A 22363-nucleotide genomic window follows, 5' to 3' on the forward strand; every position below is an offset into this window, starting at 1 on the left:
ATGCCTCGCCCTGTACAATGTATATGACATGTCCGATACTATTTTACAGTACTTAATGATCGAGGGACGAATAAATAGATAAAATAAAATATATAATGTACTTGAGTGTGAGGCGGACCCACACCGAGTTATCGATTTTGACCAGAAAGTCGTATATTGGTGCGGCCACACCATGCCTTTTTGTGTTCAACTCTGGGAATGTGCATTTTTTTCCAAAAGCGCAGCTAAGCATGCGCATTTGTGCATGCGTATTTTCCAGGAAATGGATCCCTTGCGTAATGCACATTGCTGTCCGTCTTCTAAGAGTACGTTGCGCTTTTTAGCAGACGAAGCGATTTATGTGCAATAAATAATGCCTGTTGACTCCAAAGGGGGTACGCTGGCGTTTATGAAATTCCTAAATTTGTAGAGCTCGGGAATGTTACTCTACATATAATATTCCATGATTCAATACAAATGACGCATTGAAATTTAATTAATTTTCACAAAGACAAATAGACAAAGAAAAAAGTCACATGTAATATTGCTTCTGAAGATTGTTGAATAAAAATTCGAGATGTGTTGCCCAGAGCGCCACGTATTGGATAAAGTGTCTCGGATCATATTTCTCGAAAGAATAAGAGACCTGAAGTGTTTCGAAGTAGGAAAACAAGAGATGATGAAGCCAAAAATTTATGAAAAGCGTATACGAAAACTGTGGACGAATATTCGTACTTTGGCGACTTAAAAGCACAATAACTAAGGAGCCTGACATCTGAACAAGAAAAGTGATGAGGTATGTCTAGCTCCTCAACACACTACTAAAAAAAAAAAGAAGCACACTGATGATGCAAAAAATACGAAACTGAAAAACACTATCTCTGTTCTAGTGAATCCTGGCGTTTATGAAATTCCTAAATTTGTAGAGCTCGGGAATGTTACTCTACATATAATATTCCATGATTCAATACAAATGACGCATTGAAATTTAATTAATTTTCACGTAACGACTAAGAACGTCCCTTAAGTATTTCTTAGTTCCAGAAATAATCACTTTAATTTTTATTTAATTAATATGTGTATAGGAACAAAGTATGTTGATAATTACAAGCTTTGGCATTTCTTACAGTGAACAGAAATGACAAACAATCAAATAATAAATTACTATTATTCCACATTACAAGTTACAGATTTGATTGAATTGAAATGCTTTGTTTTGAAGTGAGGAATAAATAATTCAAACGAGTGTATAAGTCGCCAATTACTAGCTAACAAAATTTTATTGCCAGCCTTATCGCTGCAGTTTCCCAAGTAGAAAATCTAAAATCTCGTTGTGCCATCCTCCTGAAATTTGCGTACAACAGGCTGTCACCATTTTGTATTTCTTGTACCTCTGTAGTTTATGTACTTCTTTACTTAAAGTCGCTTTTGCGACAATAAATGCAACATAAGCTCCCGAACAAAAAACTTGATTCATAGCAATCTGTTTGCCCAATGAGGCAATGTGAGGACACGAGAACGTACATGCGTTCTTTCCACAATTTTTTGCATGCCCTTTTATTCCCGTGCGTCTCAGCGGCTGTGACTGTGCAAGATGAAGGTGACATCGTGTGGCCATACGTAAAGGTCTATGTCGGTATTCTTCGAAACAAAATAGGGTGTCAAGTAAGGGATGCTTTACATATGACTCGAGAAAGTAGGCCATACGAGTACAAAAGAAATGTCTGAAAATTCTACAATGAAGTAGCAAGAAAAATGACAAATCTTGTACATACGCTGTCTGTGTGTTCTTTTATTATGACCTTATGAATTAGTCATGATTGTTTCTGACAGACATTTAATTTACTGGCAGCGGAAAAATGAAGACGAAATTATGATGTGTCAACAGATTATTCTTGATCCAGCTGTTATTTCGAAGCAATATTTACCATCGAATACATCTTGCAATTTAGAAGTAGCATTTCTATTTATAAATTCAATAGTCTCATGAGCAGATGCGTAATAATCGTGTTATAAATGAGTACAGATGTAGGGTTTGGCAAATTATTTTAGCATCTAGTAAAAGTATCTAAACAAACGGTACCTGGAACATGGCATGTCATCAACACAGAGTTGTGTACATGTTTAGGTAGATGTCACTCGTTCGAAGCGCAACGCACTGTCTTAAAATTTTAGAGCGACATTTAAGTTTAGCAAGAAGATGACACACCGATGCAGGCCGAATTTTACCAATGTCACAGAAGAGACTACAGCTCCTGGTACTCACTTACCATAATAACTAAATCTTACTCTTTTTTCAGTTTCGGGAAACGGAAAGTACATCTGGCGATGTAAACATCATGTGTGTGTGTTGGCAGCACCCGAAATATGACGTAATTTGCTACTTGTTTGTGCTGTAGTTGTGTTGATCGTTTTTTGGGAAGGGTGTTGCAGGGACTTCCAGATTGACACCTTGTTTTTAATCATCTCTTCTCCTCCCCTTGCCATTCTCCCAAAAATGGATGAGTCAGGGATTGATTTGGCATTTGATTTATCAGAAATCACGGATTCCTTCAACCTGGATGCTATGGAATGGAATGACGCAATCGGGATAGAGAACACACTGGCTGATTATTACCCGTTTTACGAATTAAAGTCGAAAACAGTACCGGAAAGGTAAGTTCAGTGATGAATAACTGATTTTTATTGTTTTATTCGGATTTGTAATAGTATTGGTTGCATGTCACTGCCGTATTCGATGTCAAATCATGAAAGCCGCGGACTGTTGTCCTGTCATTTCTGCAAGGAAGTATACTTGATTGACAAAGAAAAATTTCATAAGTGCCGTGACATGGTAGAGTTTTCATCTTTCACTCTGCGCTGGTTGTGCCATTTCCCACGAAATTGTCTTGTCATAGAGCATTGTTTTGAAAACCTGTCATTTTGATTTTTGGTGTGAGGAAGCATATATTCCTGTGTGTTTGCGAGTGTTCTTTAATACAAATAGACTGTGGTTAATAAAACTGAGGTAGGAAACGGGAAACAACTCTTAAATTTAGTCTGCTGTTGGTGTGTTTCAAAGGTGAAATGTGTTTAGGTATGTGCTTGAAAGACTGTAATTAATTGCTGGATTTCTCGATTTAGCTACTTGAAAAGAAGAACTTAAAACTTTTGAGATATCCCATGTGGATGTAGTAATTGCTGTCAAATATATGAAACAGATGTATTGAATGTAAGGAGGTAACATGTAAACAAAATTTAGTATTATGCTTTTTTGGAATAGTGGCTCTGTGATGATTCACAGCAAGAGTAATGAAGACTAAATGAGAAATACCTGAAAAGTAACTTCAGACCAGCATGTCCAAGTCCATTGAGATTCAATTCCAAAGGATAGTTCTTCCACTAAAAATTTATTGGTGTGTGTGCCGACTGTGATGCTTGCTCATGTAGAGCAAGACTGTTAACTACGATGTTAATTTGCAAATTATGCTTAAATATAGGCCTATTACTATTAAACAAATTACTTTTAATCAAATTTAAAATTTAGCTGAATGTTCCTCAACAGATGCTGGAAAATGTAAGAACACCTATGTGTGAGTTGAAAGTAAGGAGACAATAGACTAGATAAGACTTTTAGCATATCATTTGTCTGGAAATTTTTGCCTCTCTTTGGGTTTAAAGATACGAATTGGGACCCCCCCCCTCTTTGAACTCATGGTTGTGGTGACAGACTTGTCTGTAACACAGCTTGAGGTCTAGGTTTGGTTGAAATGTGACAATTGCCAGAAAATATGGTTGTGGTAACAGATTGACCAGTGCCGAAGCCTACTGTCTAAAATTCTTGCTCTTTTAACAAAATTTCGAAATCTTTCTTGAACTGATGCCCAACAAAATCACAGTCCTGTTTTATTAGATCAATTTTACTGGCTTCAGTAAGAACTACTGAAAGAAATTATTACATGTGATCAGTGTCTGACTCCTGTATTTAATTTTACTGTAGATTATTATTGCTGTGCTGACCACATGTCTGTTTTGTCAGAATTGACTTACTTGAGTGTAAAGTAAAGCAGTTGTTGTTTGGGTGTACTTGAAATTAAATGCAGTAAAGTTAAAATAATTACCATAAATATCTTCATTGTTTACACCTCAACAGTGATACATTGTACAAAGGGCTAAAAGTTAATAATGTAAATATTTACTGCTATTATATTGTACTTCATATTACTGTAAATTAAAGGGAGAGGTGTTAATTGTCTATTGCTCTTACAGTTTCATCACTGTAACACAAGAACAGTATCCTAATTGCACTGTTTCAGGCATTATCCCTCTCTAGCATTCTCTATGTAGTGAAGTGATTATCACTGCTATTTTTTAAAGATACCAGTTTTATCCTTGGTAACAAGTTACACGAGTACAGGTAACTTACATGTATTACATACCCACTATTTTTGTTCATATGATATGATATAGCCTACGATGTATCTCATGAGTTGTATAATTGTATTGTAGGGTATACTCTTGAGATTGTCATTCAAGTATGTATTAATGGTTATTACACATCACACTTCTTACACAATTCCCTCACTACAGATTTTCAAGGTTTCTCTGTGTTGTATATACCAGAAACTACTCAAGAGTTGTTGTAAGTTGTGTCCATCTTGAAGAGAAAGCTATTTGTTGATGTGGGTTACTTTTTTATTGACTGACAGTAGGTTTATTAATTACATACTTTGGTTAAGAAAATTAGATAGTGGTAATGAGACAGGTTGGGAGCAGTGTTAGTTTGTTATTTGCGTTTTCCATGGGTTGTCATTATGACTTCTCACTATGATTTGGAACAAGGCAGTTTTATGGTTATAGTGCCTCATCTTAGCAAAAAACATGACATAATTTCTTAAGGATTTTTTGTTTTATTTATTGGATGGATACAATGGTTTGTACGTAGCTTTCAGTGTCTCGCCCTCCCTCCCTTCAACAAAAAATCAATCTCTCTCTCTCTCTCTCTCTCTCTCTCTCTCTCTCTCTCTCTCTCTCTCTCACACACACACACACACACACACACACACACACACACACACACACACACACACACACACAGAGAGAGAGAGAGAGAGAGAGAGAGAGAGAGAGAGAGAGAGAGAGAGAGATTATTCTGTGGGGTGGAAGTGGTATCCAGTAAATTTTACATCACTAGGTTGGAGTTCAGAGCTGTTTATGACCGAATACCTCACCCATTTCTGTGACAGTTAGGCTGAATGATGAATTGTGAAAATAGTTTCTTCTTCTATGATTGTATTTATGAGTGTTACTGCTGTGTTGAAGCTGTATTTAATTGTTAACAACAAACTTGTAAAGGGAGTAAATTTTACGTGAGGCTGTTGTCAGTGTGCCTAACTTTTTTTAAAGATCTGTTTACATGAGGTTCTAGAGTGCAATATAGATGGCAACTGAAGAAAAGATTGCTGTTTAAACAGTTGACTAAATTTTATAAAATGGGAGTGGGTTAATCATGTAAGTTATAGTACAATGGGTAGTTCTCATCCCATTCAAGAGTAAATTATTGTGATAACCAAATGATGGGCTAGATCTTTCTCATCATGAAGTCAGTGAATAAGTATTCCTGATGAAGAAAAATTCCCTCAACAATGGGAATTTCTTCAGTAAATGAGAAATTTAGATCAGATTGTTCAGTGAGTTTGGTTCATTAAATTATGAAAGAGTTAGAGGCAAAGTTCATAAACTGCTGATAATCCTTGACTGTGACATAATTTGTATCCTAGAATACCGTTTACATGAAGGAGGAGTAGAGTGGTATATCTTATTTGATTTCCATCCAGTGTGTGTTTGAGATTGGGAGTGTGGACCTTAATGCCAAATGTAATGTTAATAAAAACTGTCAATATACTAGAACATTGTACAGAACAGATATTTGAAAAATGTACAGGAGTGTTTGAATTTTCAAGGAATATCTCCCAGTTCAAATGTGACACTGACATTAAGTTAAGTTCGTGCAGGGATTTATGCATAAATCCTTTTACTTATTATTAAATGAAGTAGGTAAAACTCAGTGGGTCTGTTTAATGCAGATATTGTTCCTTCCAACAAGAATAGGCAAACACTAGTCCATGCATAGATAGTGTGTTCATAGAATAATTTTAAGTTCGGGGATACAGTGTGAGAAAAGATAGTGGTGGTTTTTTAGATTATGATACAAAAGAGTTAATACTGTAAAAAATCACACAGGATCATATTCAAAGGTATGGGATCTAGAAAATTAATACCAATTTCAAATAGTACACTTTGCAAGAAATTTGCAATATAGATAACATTTATGACAGGCATGTTACTTTCATACAAACATTAATAAGCTTGTCATGTAGCTGTCTTCTGTTTAAAGAATTGTAGGTAGAAAGACAGTGCTAATAAACAAGGACTTTGGGTAGTCTGTGGCATGGAAGCTTTATCGTAATTTGAACAGCAGTCATAGCCCACTCACAGATCGTCACTACAGAAAATACTCCAATGTATTGTAGGATGTCTTCATACAAGCTTAAAATGTCCCTTGAACTGACAGATTAGATTAGATTCAGTTTTTGTTCCACAGACCCAAAAATGAGAAGCTCTTGGAACAACAAAATTGAAACTGAGAACTATAGTGGTTACCTGTATTCCAAAAGGACTTGCTCTGTATATGACCTTTCCTGCAACAAGTATAAAGTTTGTCAGTCATTGATCACATAAAATTATTTGACTGGTTTTTTTGGCCGATGGCTGCATCAAAGCACTTTTCAGCTATTTGTAATCACTGGGTTGTCGAAACTGGTCTAGCGATTAATCAATTTTATGTTAGCATTGACTGAAATAAAGTTTTTATTTAAAAGTAATGTGCTTACTGATGCATGGGAAATATGAACGAAATTAAAACTATATAGTCAGTTGTGAAAGAAGTATCTGGTCGAGAAGTTGGTGCTCAACATGTTATGGCTTCTGTAAGTGAATGAAGCTATTAGTGATTAACCAGAGATTATCAAAATAGTTAATAATCACTCCTGTCGATACTTGGCAAGTGAAGCAAAAATTTTATCTGTGCAAGCAAGCAGAACTTTGAAGAGTTGATGTTCCAAAACAACTATTTCACCTGCCACTACAGGAAACAAGTGAAAAACAGATTTTATCAATTATTAATTCACTGAATAATACTGATTATCATGTGTATGATGAAATTTTTAGTAGTAGGACTATACTAATTAATGCGCCAGTCGTTAACACTGTACCAGAGTTAAGTGTCTTTCTGATACTGTTACCAGTTAGTGGCTGATTTCCATACTACCAGTGTATAAGAGTTAAAAAACAAAAGAACAGGTTACAGAGTTGTAGTCACACTTTAGAAACCTCACAATTAGTTTATTTTAACTCTAGCAAACAGGAATTAGAAGGTTTTTACAACATTTGAATCTGTTGGGGAACTGTCAAAAGCTAGATGCCACAGGGATATATAAGTGGTCTGCCTGTAAACACAAAAAAGTAGCCAACGTGATCTCGTGCCTTGTGAGGAGCAGACGGATGTGGCTCTGTCACAAATGTGTCATTTCATTGTCATATAGTGGCCAGGTACCCAGTGAAATTAAACAGTTTTATTCTTAGGACTGAATATTGACAAGAGGCTTTCATGGTAGTAGCACATTAATTATCTTATGCAGCAACTGATGGCTGCTATCTGCACTTTAAGGATAATCTTTGCTGTCACTGAAATGTGCAAGCTTGTTTACTTTGCTCACTCTCAGTTTATCAATTCCTGTGGTAGCATATTTTTAGGCAGCTCATGAAGTCATAGAGAATATATGTAACCTCGGAAATGGTCAACTGAACAACCAGTGGTTTCAGTTCTTGAAGTTGGTGCAGGCTGTTGTTCAAGTGCCTTGGAGTTTTAACTTTACAATACTTGTAAATTTTTCTCACTTATGTAACTTGTGGGAAGAAATGTAGTTGTTATAAAGGAGTTGCTGCAGTCAAGCAGTTAAAATTCAACAGGAAAACTATTTTATTACTGTACATAATTGTGTAAACTATTCAGCAGGTTTCATTTTCGTTAGGCTTCCCACTGAACTGTATAATGTATGTGATAAACCTCATATTTTCAAGTGTAATTTGAAAGATTTTATTTTGGTGTGGTCTATGTATTCTGCAAAGAAGTTGCTCAATGCAATTTACAACATTTTGATGTAAGGCATTATTCATATTCATAAAGCATTCCAGGTCTTTTCATTTTTGTGTTTATTAATACTTTCAGTTTATTTTGTGTTTAGTAATTTTTCATGAATTATGTAGTGATTTATTCCATGACTGAATAGTGTTGGCTTACATTGTGCCATGCAGTGTGAGAAATAAATAAAAATATGGTTTCCCATGACATTTAATTGTAGCAAACAATATTGTAACGTAATATTCTCACTGACACAAGAAGCCATAATGTAGTGTTATTTTCTTACGGTTACAGCATCTGTTTTTACAACAGTTAGGGTACATAACATAGGGAACTGCACTTTGACTCAAGCCTCGTATGCTATCTCATCAGGTAGATCATTTCTTCTGGTTCAAAATTTGTTGTGTGTTGTAAGACATCTTCTATAGACTGTACCTACTCTGGTGCCATCATAAAAAAAAATAGTTTGTTTCTGAGAGAGCGTGACTAAGAGTTGTTGCATTATTTTGGGTAATGGGTAAGAGTATAGCTCAGTGGCACAATAGTGAAGTGCCGGACCCCAAATCCAAAGGCCTTGGGTTCGATTACAGCTAAGCCCTAGGATTTTTATCCGTCACTTATAATTTCTTTCACCTCTGGCATTGTTTGTTAATATGAAAAATGCTGAGCTGCACCATTGTTCAGAATCTGCGTTAAACTGTAGGTCTCACTATAACTGGCTGGGTAAGCCATTTCAAAGGTCTGAGGAAGGCAACAGCATACCACTTCCTACATAGGACCATGCCTAATAAAGCACTGTGATGTTCAAAATGATCTTCGGATTGAAGATTGCTTTACTTTTAATGGCTAAGAATTGATTTATTTTAACGATGTAGACACATTTGTACTGATATGAAGTGCTACATATATTGGATTCAGATTTAAGATGATACACTGTATCTTTTTCTCTTGTGGACTATGTAGATTCACAAAGTCTTCCATCACACATTGTGTGTCTCATTCTGTGAAGACAATATCTTATTTCCAGAATGAGATTTTCACTCTGCAGCGGAGTGTGCGCTGATATGAAACTTCCTGGCAGATTAAAACTGTGTGCCCGACCGAGACTCGAACTCGGGACCTTTGCCTTTCGGGGGCAAGTGCTCTACCAACTGAGCTACCGAAGCACGACTCATGCCCGGTACCCACAGCTTCACTTCTGCCAGTATCTCATCTCCTACCTTCCAAACTTTACAGAAGTTCTCCTGCGCTTAATTTGATGTGGACTCAAATTTGCTGGTAAGAGGTCTTCGTTATTCCACAGATTGGCTAGGGGAGTATTAATTGGGTAAGCAAGTGTGAGGGATGTGGGGGTCGCTCCGGAAGCCTCATGCTGAGCAGTGTTAAAAGCAAGATTGAGCCACAGCAATAACAAATCCCACTTGTTCTGCGCATTGACATGATAAATAATTAAGGCTGCTTTAGGTTCCTGTTAACATGCTCAGCAAACAAAGGCTGGGGATAGTAAGGTGTGGGGGTGACATGTTTGATGGCATTATTAAAGCAGAACCTGTGAAACCCTTTTGAAATAAAGCTGGATGCATTGTTGCTAACCAGGGTCTTAGGGGGACCAAAGAGGGTGAAAACTTGGTTAATGGTGCTACGCGTCGTAATCTCCCTGCTAGGGAGTGAAGTGGCTAAAGGCATCCACGATGACCAAAATATAGTGGTTCCCATTCTTGGTCCTGGGTAAGGGTCCCACATGATCAATGAAGACCTTATCCATGGGTGTAAACTCTCGGTTGGATTGCAATAATCCCTGACGAATGTTATTTCCAAGTTTCCTGATTTCACAGGCCTCACATTGCCTGACTAATCGACGGACATCCTTATACATCACAGGCCAGGTGACATGCTGGCACATTTTGCCGATTGTTTTGGCCACCCCTAAATGTCTGCCTAGAAGTGAAGTATGAAAATACGTAAAGGTGGGCGAACAAGGCTGTGGTGCAAGCAAATCCTATCCTTGCTGGACTGAATTCATGAGGCACATCATGAATAGCGCCTCAATAGGTCATATAAAGATAGCATCTGTCATGGGGTTGAATACTGATGTAGCACCCCATTTTAATCAACCTGGGAGTTCCACAGTGGTGTACTCTGCTACAGAGTTAAGAGATTAATAATGACATTATTCTTTGCCTAATTTTCTTTTGTGTTAGAAAAAAGGATGAAGCCAATTACATCTTATAATCTTCTCTCATTTTTTAAACTAGTATTATTAGGACATGGTAGATGAAAAAATTGCCATTTTTGTTTTGTTGTATAATGCCTCCTACCAGTTATTTGAATTTAGTACTTGTTTCGATTGTGACATGGTGGGGAGGCAATGGAGAGAGCATCGAGGTTTTTAACTGAAAGTCACAAATTGAAACAATTGTGAAAAATAGAAGCTAGACACTCACTAAATGTTTCAGATTTCATTCATTCTATAGAGAGTCAAAGATATTACATACATTCAGGTGGAAACAGATTAACAGTGAAGTTTTTTAAAAGTAAGTTACAGATGTTTACCAATTGTCAGTTTGATGATAATTCTGTTTAAGATTTATTGGAATGTATTTAAGTAAAGTGAATCAGTTGCTGTATAGGGCTGTAACATTTTTACTTATCAGTGTTTTGTGTAGTATGGATGGCTCTAGGAAACTTTCACAATGTGGATGTATCACGACTTATTTCTCAGGGTGTTTGTACATATTCTAAGGTGCACTGTAGCTGATAACTTGAGCTGCTCACAACAATTTTGCTTTACTTGTTAGTCAGTCTTGAGGGATTATGTCACTACAGGAAAGAAGAGATTCAAGCAGTTTAGTTGTAAAACTTCCCTCAAGCACTGGATTTGTTTCAGATCTTTGAGTAAATGTCTTGATTTATTAAAGAAACAGTTCACACTATTCTTTTATTTCGATAAGGTGCAGTCTTTCAGAAGGGCCACTGTCTGCTCTCTTAAAAATGTGTCGAACATGAGAGTCAAGAGTTGGATTTTTTGTAGTGACAACAGTTCAACACTACATAAAAAAATTTGTATGCTTTAGTCACAGTAATTTTCAAAGTTTATGGAAACTGCCCTCAAGGCAGTTATCTAACACCATCAGAGTATCTTTTTTTCCAAAAGTGTAGACTCAATCGAATCAAAGGTAAAATTCTACTGATGTACAACATCTGTAGGCTTAGAATGATGATGGGGCTCAATTGCCAGAATGTCTTTAGAGTAAATTATTTGATGGGTAGTTTTGAAAAATGCTGAAACATATTGAGTGCAGCTATTATGAAATAAAGTAAAATAAACATGATTATACTGAAAAACTTTCATAGCAGTCTTTGTATATTCGGGTGAAATGTGAGAGCACAGAAATTGTGGATGTGGCGTTCACAAGAGCCTGAACTATCAGATATATCGTGAGCAGAAAAATTAACGTAAATTGCATGAGAATGAATCGAGAGTTCAACACATCATTTGGGCATGGAACAGTGTGAATGGCACAAGTAGTTAGTTTGAAAAAGAGCTTTTTAGTTTGGTTCAGTTATTTGCGTTTTCTGTGGATTGATATATTTGTGGTAAATTGCAGTTATGTGGAATGCATCAGTAGGTTTACAAACATTATCGGTTTTCCTTGTAATAATAATAATAATACCATGTGGCTCAACTGCCTGGTGCAAGTCTCAATTGGACGCCCTTTGGCAATCTGCACATTCCTGACCTGCCTCAGTAATCCTTCCCTACCACGGAGGGGGACCTACAGTTTAATGTGAAACCCTAACCACATATTATTCGTGGTGAATCTTCACATCATTGAGTTGTGAAGACAAGGTTAAAGGCAGACTGAAATTTTCCACAGTCTGACCAGGATTCAATTGCACAACCTTTCAGTTTCAAGGCACACTATTTTCCAATAGACTACTGGACTCATCATTTTCTAGGTGAAAATGGGGTAGTTGCTGGATTTACATAATTATATTTGTACTTCAGTGTTAATCTACATTACAATTTAAGAAATATAACCCTCACATGCTTAAATATTGTCTGTTCAGAAATTCATATACGGATAGGATGAGTTGTCATGCAGAAATGATTTCAGTATATTTTTAAAACAACTTCGAGCCTGGCAGCAGTTTATCGATATTTATATAGTTTTATAGTTTGCTTCTTTCTGTGCAAGAGTGCCCGCCTGCTTAGCTGGGTGGTAACATGCTTGTCTCCCATGCAAGTGGGCCTGTGTTAGATTCCTGGCAGGGTTGGAGATTTTCTCCGCTTGTGGACTGGGTGTTGTGTGTCATCATCACCATTTCATCCTTATTACCGGGACGCACATCGCCCAATGTGGCATTGACGGTAATAAGACTTGCACTTGACGGCCGAACTTCCCCGGATGGGCCTCCCGGTCAGCAATACCATACGCTCATTTCATTTCATTTTGTGCAAGAGTAAGGTCAGATTTTGAATAATGGAGGCCATTTTTGTTTATAGTGTGATATTCATAAATGCTACTATTATTTTCAAATTACTAACGGTTCTTCGCTTCAGTCTTAATAAGCAAATGAATGTATTGTGAAGCAGCAGTTAGTATGCCCAGTAATGTTTTTAGACAATTGGTCACCTGAGGGTCAAAGATGGGGACTGTACATGGTGGGCCATAAATCAATTGCGAAAAATTCGTTTGGTGCAAAATACTAAACAAACAAAAATAACTATTTATCATCAGTGCAGAAATTCGTGTAGAGTTCATTGCACTTAAAAAAGATGCTCAAAGTGGTTTCCATGGTGTTCGAAGCAAACATTGCATCTTTTAACACTGATTTACAAGTCTTGCAGGACTGTAGGTTTCCAGATTCTGATAGCATTCGTTTCTTAAAATGCTCAGTGGCTCGAATCTCGATATAATAAACCTCATTTTTTTGTACACCCCAAACTAAAAAATCCATGGGTATGATAACTGGGAATCGGGGAGGCCATTCAACAGTACGCCATCTGAAATGTGTTCGCAGTTACAAATATTGACAATCATGAGCAGTATAGTGGAATGACAACAGTGGAAATTATTGCTGGACTGGAACTTGAACCCGGATTTCCAGCTTATTGCGAGTGTGAGTCTGGCCGTGAGTCATGCTCTGATAGCAACTGCTCGCAATAAGTGAAAATTCAGGTTCGAGTCCTGTGCAGGCCCAAATTTTCATTGCAATAATTTTACTATACAGCTGATGGTTGTCATTATTTGCAACTGCGAATACATTTCATGTATTTTGTAACAGCTGTAATCACTGTGGTGCCTGTTCATCTGAACATGCATGCATGTCCTAAGGAACATTGCATCATACTTCTAGATAACACAGACACTGCAATATCTTAGTACCCTGTCTGCCAACCCGTTCCTCAGACATTTCCATTTAGAAATTCTATCTGATAACACTCTAATTTGAGGGTGCTCCAACTTGTTGCCTATTAACTTATCCTTAAATGGCTGCAGATGTACAAAAGGTGGACTATTCTTGAATTCTAACAACATTTCTTTAACCACATATATGTAATTTACAGAATTGACAGTACTTTTAGAAAATTAAGGCCTGATTAGCCCACAGCTGAAAACCCTTGCCCAAACGCTCACACCAGGAATGTTTAACTCTGTCTCCATTGTCCCCTTGGGAATTTGTAGAACCATAGTACCCACACTTGTGTCTGTTGACTTTGTCATTAAACTTAAAAGTTGTTTTGTCATTCAAAAAAAATGTTTTTGTAAAAGCTGGGATCAGCTTCTTGTTGGATTGTATCAAACTTGCAGAATTCCATAAGCCTATCCAAATCATGTTTATTTAGGCCTTGAAGTAAAGAAGCCCTATATGGTCTGAATTTCAGCTTTTTCTAATGATTTGTAGGCTTTTTCTTGCAATTCCCTTCTCATCGGATGCTTTTCTTTGAGGTTTAGTTGGTGATTGCACAAAACATTGCATGACAACATTAAGATTCTCTAATGTTCTAATAGACTTTGGCCTACCTGGAAGAGGGAGCTCCGCTACTGACCCAGTCTCTTCGAATGCTTAATTTAATTTTCAGATACCTTGTTGAGATGGAGATTGGATGTTTGGAAAATGTTCCAGAAACATATCACAAACATTACATAATTATGCTCATGTTTCCACCGTGTTTGCAGAACAAATACACATTGTTCTGTAGCTAACTTTCTATTCATTGGTTCCCACATAACAACAAATATCACCATCTCAAACTGCTAGTGTCAACTGACTTACAGGTACTATGCACTAGTCAAATTAAAAACTGACTGCCACTACACTAGGCAAAACAAAGTCTTGGAATTACTATTGTCAACTTATTTGTGGCTCATTCCATATATTAAGAATGTATCTTTCACTCTGCAGCATAATATGCACTGTCTTGAAAATTTCCTGGCAGATTAAAGCTGTCTGCTGAACTGGGACTCGAACGTGGAACCTTGCTTCTTGGGGGCAGTGTTCGAACTGACAGAGTTGTCCAGCCCAGGATAGATTGCTCAGCAAGAGTATTGACTATGAAAGCGAAAGTTTTGGGTTTGAGTCTAGGTCTGCCATACAGCTTTAATCTGCAAGGAAGTTAACAAATATTAAACTTGCATTTCTTGTAATTACTGCTTTATGTATGTGGAACTGCTCCAAAAAATTACTCCATATGACACAAATCAATGGAAGTATTCAAAGTAAGTCAACTTTCTGATGCTTTCATCATCGAAACTAACTATCACATGCAGAGCAAACATTGCAGAACTGAAGTACTTAATGTTATATGTAATATGTGCTGTCCAATTCATGTTCTGATCAAAGTGCTCTCCTAGGAATTTTGAGTTCTATACATGCTCGCCAACTCCCACTACCCTCCCATCTCCCTATCCCATGTTCTGTTGTTACTCATGTGGCATATACTGGCTTGTACAGAACTGAATGAAAAGTGCTTTTTCTGTGATAAATACAGAACATTTACTGAGACCCAATTAATGCTAGCATCATTGCCTAAGTGAACTTTCCTGCTTTATCAGGAAGGTTATACATCTCATGTAATGAGAGAAAATATGGAGAAAGGAGGAGTTGATGGAGAAAGGAGGAGTTGCCATATATGTGAAAAGTTATCATTGTGCAAAAAGTATAGAAACAAAAAAGTTTTGTGTAGAGAAACATATAGAAGCATGTGCCTGTGAGCTTAAATTAAATAAAGGCACATTTATAATTGTAACCGTATATAGGTCCCCATCAGGAAATTTTCATCTATTTCTGAAAAATTTGGACTCCTTGTTGTGCTATCTGTCAAACAGGGGGAAGCAAATTATTATTTGTGGGGACTTCAATGTAGATTCTCTGAAAGAGGGTAATAGGAAAAATGACCTTGAAGTATTACTCGGTTCTTTCAATTTGACACCCGTTGTTGATTTTCCTACTCGGGTGGTAAAGGATAGCAGCTCACTGATAGATAACTTCTTTATAGACCAAGATAAGTTTAACCAGATAAATGCTCAGCCTGTTGAGAATGGTCTTTCTGATCATGGTGCACAGCTAGTTACAATGTATGACATAACTCCATTCAGCAATACTAAACAGTCCTCCAAAGTAGTACGTTCAGTCAACGATTTAACAATTGCAAATTTCAGGGAAAGCCTACAGCAGTTAGACTGGGATGAGGTGTACCGTGAAACTGATGCCAATTTAAAATATAATTTATTTCATGACATTTTTGTAAATGCATTTGAAAACTGCTTCCCCAAGAAAATAGTTAAATATACTCGTAAGAAACCTTGTAACAAACCATGCATTACTAAGGGTATAAAAATATCTTGTAACCGGAAAAGGGAAATGTATCTGACAGCAAGAAAGAGCAGTGACCCAGAAACTATCAAACATTATAAAAACTACTGTTATATTAAGAAAAGTTATTAAAAAATCCAGAAGTATGTGTATCATGTCTGAAATCAGAAACTCTGATAATAAAATTAAAACGATTTGGAATATTATTAAAAGAGAAACAGGTCAACCAAGAGCACAGGAAGACAGTATTACCATCAAATTGAATGAAAACTTTACGAACAAAAAGTCAGAAGTTGAAAATATTTTTAATAATCATTTTTTAAATGTTGTGGATACAGTAGGATCCAGGTGTTCATTAGAAGATGCTAGGCTGTTAATGGAAGAGGCCATACCTATGCAATTTGATACAATTGAAATCTCACCCACTTCTCGCTCTGAAATTAGGAAAATAATAAACTTGCTTAAAAGCAAAAACTCACTTGGAATTGATGGCATTTCCAGCAAAATACTAAAAGCTTGTTCTCAACAGATAAGTAAGATTCTCAGCCACCTGTGTAATAGCTCTCTGGAACAGGGCATTTTCCCTGATAGACTGAAATGTGCTATTGTTATACCTTTGCATAAAAAGGGGGATAGATCTGATGTCAACAATTACCGTCCAATCTCCCTTCTAACAGCTTTATCCAAAATTTTTGAGAAAGTAATGTATTCAACAGTAGCTTCACATATCTGTAAAAATGAAGTACTAACAAAATGTCAGTTTGGTTTCCAGAAAGGTTTTTCAACAGAAAATGCCATATATGCCTTCACCAATCAAATTTTGAATGATCTGAATAACTGAACACCACCCATTGGGATTTTTTGTAATCTCTCAAAGGCTTTTGATTGTGTAAATCATGAAATTGTGCTAGACAAGCTCAAATATTGTGGCATGAGTGGGACAGTGCACAAATGGTTCAATTCGTACCTAACTGGACGAGTGCAGAAAGTTGAAATAAGCAGTTCTCATAATATGCAAAGATCAGCACATTCCTCAAACTGGGGAACTATCAAGAATGGGGTTCGACAAGGGTCAGTCTTGAGTCCTTTGTTGTTCTTAATATATATTAATGGCTTGCCATTCTATATTCATGAAGAGGCAAAGTTAGTTCTCTTTGCTGATGATACAAGTATAGTAATCACACCTGACAAACAAGAATTAACTGATGAAATTGTCAATACTGTCTTTCAGAAAATTACTAAGCGGTTCCTTGTAAATGGACTCTCACTGAATTTTGATAAGACACAGTACATACTGTTCCGTATAGTGAATGATATGACGCCATGAATAAATATAGACCTTAATCAGAAGCATATAGCTAAGGTAGAATATTCCACATTTTTAGGTGTGTCCATTGATGAGAGATTAAATTGGAAGAAACACATTGATGATCTGCTGAAACGTTTGAGTTCAGCTACTTATGCAATAAGGGTCATTGCAAATTTTGGTGATAAACATCTTTGTAAATTAGCTTACTACGCCTATTTTCACTCATTGCTTTCGTATGGTATCAGATTTTGGGGTAGTTCATCACTGAGGAATAAAGTATTTATTGCACAAAAGCGTGTAATCAGAATAATAGCTGGAGTCCACCCAAGATCATCCCGCCGACATTCATTTAAGGATCTAGGGATATTCACAGTAGCTTCTCAGTATATATACTGTCTTATGAAATTTGTTATAAACAACCAAACCCAATTCAAAAGTAATAGTAGTGTGCATAACTACAATACTAGGAGAAAGGATGATCTTCACTATTCAAGATTAAATCTAACTTTGGCACAGAAAGGGGTGAATTATACTGCCACTAAAGTCTTTGGTCACTTACCAAATAGCATAAAAAGTCTGGCAGATAACCAACAAGTATTTAAGAAGAAATGAAAAGAATTTCTGAATGACAACTCCTTCTACTTGATAGAGGAATTTTTAGATATAAATTAAGCGAAAAACACAAAAAAATAAAAAAATGTTGTTATACTAACTTAAGTATGTTGTTAAATTAACTTAATTATATCATGTATTGGAAAATTTGACTCGTTCCACATCATTACGAAATATCGTATTCATGACCCATGGGACTAGTATTAATCTAATCTAATCAGGAACAGGAATATTCCCGATATTGAAGCCTGTGTAACACCATAAGTAGTTTGCCCCCACTCAGAAGATAATTCATCATGAAAACTGCGTGAGCTGTCTAAGATGACTCTATGCCTCCTGTCAGTTGCATGTGAACTGCTTACTCATTTCATCGTAAAAGCAATAAACCATAAATTTCTCCAAAAGAATGATTTCATGAGCATAGTTGAATTTATTAAGCAGATTGCAAAAGGGTGAAATTTTTTCATTCAGGTGTTTTATGCATGGTCAGTGGAATGGTAGGTGGCATGTTCAGTGGAGATACAATTACATATCTATATCTACATGGATACTCTGCAAATCACATTTAAGTTACTGGCAGAGGGTAAAATTCTGGAATGCGAAAAATGATTGATTCAGAAGCTCGTATTTGAAGATCGGTTAAGCAGTTGTTAATGTAAGTTATGGCTCTCATTTCCTTCCTTCCTTTCCCCCGCCCCCCTCCCCGTATCACAATCCTCGCAACAGCTAAAATTTTCCTTCTTCTGTTCTGTTGTACCATAGCTATATGAATTAACGTATGTATTACCTAATGAGTGCAGATATTGGCACTAAGATTCAGAAGAAAAGGTGAAAAAAATATTTCAAAAAACTTCTCAGAGAGTCAGGACAATTTCACGTCACATATGCTGGTAAATTTCACCATTGTACAGACAAAAATGTTACTGAGTTGAATATGGCCTAGGGGAGACAACTGGGAGAGGAAAATTGCTTCTAGAGTTCTGTAATACATACTGACCGTGGAATAGATAATGACTAGATAAGGATTAAGGAACCAAATACTGAACACCAAAGTATACTGAGTGGGCGGATATGGATTGGAACATAACATGTTGGAAAATAATGATACAAAATGAGTATTTTCCAGGCAATAACTATTGGGATAAGTAAAAGCAGTATGCGGAGTTCAGTAGACGAGACTGGAATATAGTAAAAAAGCGAATAATTGAAGCCAAAGAAGCTACCATAGGTACAACAAACTCAGAGTCTAGAAATCCTTGCACTACTCGAAGCTTACTGCGGCTTATCGATGAGAAAAGGAAATGTGATGATGCGAAAGGATCGGAGCCGAGGTGATCCTGTGGCCTGGCAGAGCTCCGCACCCCCACCCTTCGCAAAACTATTTCAGCGATTTCTTCTGCATAGATTTGGCAAATTTTATAATTTACTAAGTAGGTTTAATAAAAATGAAGCTTGATATTACTTAAGCGGTTAGTATCCTGTTGCCACGGGAGGTTTCAATCCGTATTACTGTTTTGTTTGTCAACTTCATCCTGGGCCTACATTTCAGCATTATAATGACTGCCCGCACACGGCAAGACTTCTACTGCTTTTCTGCTTGCCAAACCCTACCTTGGCCAGCAGTCCTTGATTTTGACGATCTAAAGCGCCAGTTGGACAGAATTTGGCACGCTATGCCTCAGGAGGACATCCAACAACTGTGTCATTCAATACCATGCCGAATAGCTGCTTGCGTAAGGGCCAGAGGTGGACCAACGTATTGTTGACTTGCTCAATTTGTAAAGCTCTTTTTCTTCAGTAATTCATCCAAGTTTTCGGGAATTGTAATAATTTGTTTGACTATAAATATAAATCACATGTGCCAAGTTCCATCACATTCGGATAATTCCTTCGTGGTGTGTCGTTTCTTTCTTTCTTTTTTTTCCTATTTTCTTCTTAGAATGTGTTTTTCCTGTTGTACTGTATACACACGACAAGTAAAATTTCGTTATTTACCGTCCTTCCAGGTGGTGAAATTTTAATGGCCATCAGAGCATATCATGATGTGTTTGATACTGTTCCTTGTTCAACGATGGAGAGTTAAGTTTGAAACTCATTGTTGGCGACATTACACGTTTAGCTAATTCACGTTTTAATTAATATTATGCATCGATTTCTAAACGTTAAGTGAAAAGCACGACACACACACACACACACACACACACACACACACACACACACCGTCTCTATGAAAAACTCTCCACAGTGGCGGCTGACAGTTCCAGGCGTGCACCAGCCCAGCGCTAAAGCGAACCCACCTGTGTGTTTCTACAAGTCGGCCCACAGCAGCAGTGGTGCAGCCTGCAAAACTCAGCCTGCCTTAGCTTCACTGCGCACTTTCTGGCGTTGCGCTCATGTTGGTGTCACGTTCAGAAGCTTTAATGCAATTATAGGCCTGGAAAGAGGTTGGGTCGCTAGAAAGTAATTACCCAACTCACCGGGTAAACACAGATTTTATTGCTCCACTAAATTTCGGGTGTACAGCCGCATATATTCCTCCTCTTCTGCTAGTATTTCGGCTGTATACCTTTCAGCCATCATTTAGAGTAAGCCGAAAGACTGACGCTCTAGCACTCGCTCCGACCTTTTAAATCGCGGACTGCGCCAGAGCGCATGCGCCCACGGATACACAGGGGCCAGAGACGTTGATCGGAGGCTGAGAATTATCTGTGGCTGCGCAGTGGATCCACGCTGGGATGTTGATGTATCTCTGAGCTACATTGTCGCGACGTATTTGTATGTTACTGAATGCACAGCATTCCATGAATTATCCAAGCTGAAGTGGCTATATATGTTATCTAAATTTGTCGCCAAGTGAATTTCAGTTGCCTCCTCTTTCAGCACCGAGTCCCAGAAATATGATGTAGACGCTAAAATTTCGACGTTTTCGTACAGCGTAGTGATCTGTATCAATACAGTGTTCTGCCGCAGCTGATGTGTGTGATTGTATGAGGCGGGTGTAGCTGCGGTATTCCGTACATCTTTCATGACTTACGGAATGTCTGTCCGATGAATGAGAGGCCACATTCGCGGGGGGTGTTGTGACCCGCCGACTTCCGGAGCATCAAATCATATTTAACGGTGCCCAGGAGTGCTGTTGTCTTCGGTGGATGGATAAAGACTTTCACTTTGTTCTTGCTGAGGCTCTGTCACATTTTTGACGATAGGCTTCACACATATGGCAGGAAATGGCTCTGAGCACTATGGGACTTAACTTCTGAGGTCATCAGTCCCCTAGAACTTAGAACTACTTAAACCGAACTAACCTAACGACATCACACACATCCATGCCCGAGGCAGGATTCGAACCTGCGACCGTAGCGCCTAGAACCGCTCGTCCACCCCGGCCGGCATGGCAGGAAATCCATGGATTTAAATCTTTTGTGTCTTCTGCATTACTTATGGCCACCTTTGGTTTCATTCGTAGCGCCGTACGTCTCTGCTGTGGAGAATACCATAAACTGTTTAAGCGTAGGAGCTCGTCCTGAAAACTTCCCTCATCAGCAATGATGTGTGTGTGCTCTGTGAACTAAAGTTCTGAGAGAGAGAAGAGAGAGAGAGAGAGAGAGAGAGAGAGAGAGGATGGAGGCAGTTATTTGCACGTAAATATAAATCAATGCGTCGGTTTTCAGTATACTGTTCCTATATATTCTGCTACACTTACAGAGAGTTTTTGAAGCCAGCAGGTATTCTCCACAGCAGAGACATAAGACGGAACGAATGAAACCAAAGTTGGCCATACGCAATGCAGAAGAAGATATAGAAAGATTAAAATCCGTGGCATTCCTGCCATATGTATGAAGCGTATCGTCAAAACTAGGACAGATCCTCAGCAAGGACAAAGTAAAAGAGATTTTTCGTCCTCCACCGAAGACAGCAGCACTCTTGCGTTCCGTTAAAGATGATTTGATACTCAGGAAGGCCGGAGTTTACAAGATCCCTTGCGAATGTGGCCTCTAATACACCGAACAGACGATTCGCACAATCCGTGAAAGATGTACGGAATACGGCAGTTACACCCGACTCTTACAGCCAAATAAATCGACTGTGGCAGAACACTATATTGATAATGGTCGCTATGTTGTACGAAAAGTCGAAATTTTAGCAGCTACATCATCATCTCTGGGACTACGAGGTAAAAGAGGTAACTGATATTCGCTTGGCGACGAATTTAATAGATATTGCGGCTTCAGCTAGGATAAGTCATGGAATCTAGCGCTTTCTGTAATAAACTTACAAAGACGTCGCGACAGTGCAGCTCAGAGTGATACATTGACATCCCAGCCTAGATTGACTGCGCAGCCACAGATCTAATTAATGCACGTTGTACTTCTCTGCCACCGATCAACGTCTGTGGCGCCTGTGTATCAGTGGCCGCAAACGCGGTCTGCGTGTTTAAAAATACGAATCTAGTGCTGGAG

The 22363-nt window shown here is 37.7% G+C and overlaps 1 protein-coding gene and 1 non-coding gene across 2 annotated transcripts in view; one reads left to right on the forward strand and one right to left on the reverse strand.

Moving 5' to 3' along the window:
• Positions 1–2348: 2348 nt before the first annotated feature.
• Positions 2349–22363, forward strand: part of LOC124554852 (microphthalmia-associated transcription factor) — a 388895-nt gene continuing 368880 nt past the window's right edge. Inside the window, exon 1 of the mRNA XM_047128519.1 lies at positions 2349–2634. Within this exon, the coding sequence (XP_046984475.1) occupies positions 2477–2634 (158 nt within the window). The 5' untranslated portion in view covers positions 2349–2476. The remainder of the gene's footprint in view (positions 2635–22363) is intronic.
• Positions 9254–9328, reverse strand: Trnas-cga. The gene has a single exon. It is a non-coding gene; the product is annotated as a tRNA-Ser (tRNA).

This window comes from Schistocerca americana, chromosome X (genome assembly GCF_021461395.2).
Source record: "Schistocerca americana isolate TAMUIC-IGC-003095 chromosome X, iqSchAmer2.1, whole genome shotgun sequence".
Lineage (NCBI taxonomy): Eukaryota > Metazoa > Arthropoda > Insecta > Orthoptera > Acrididae > Schistocerca > Schistocerca americana.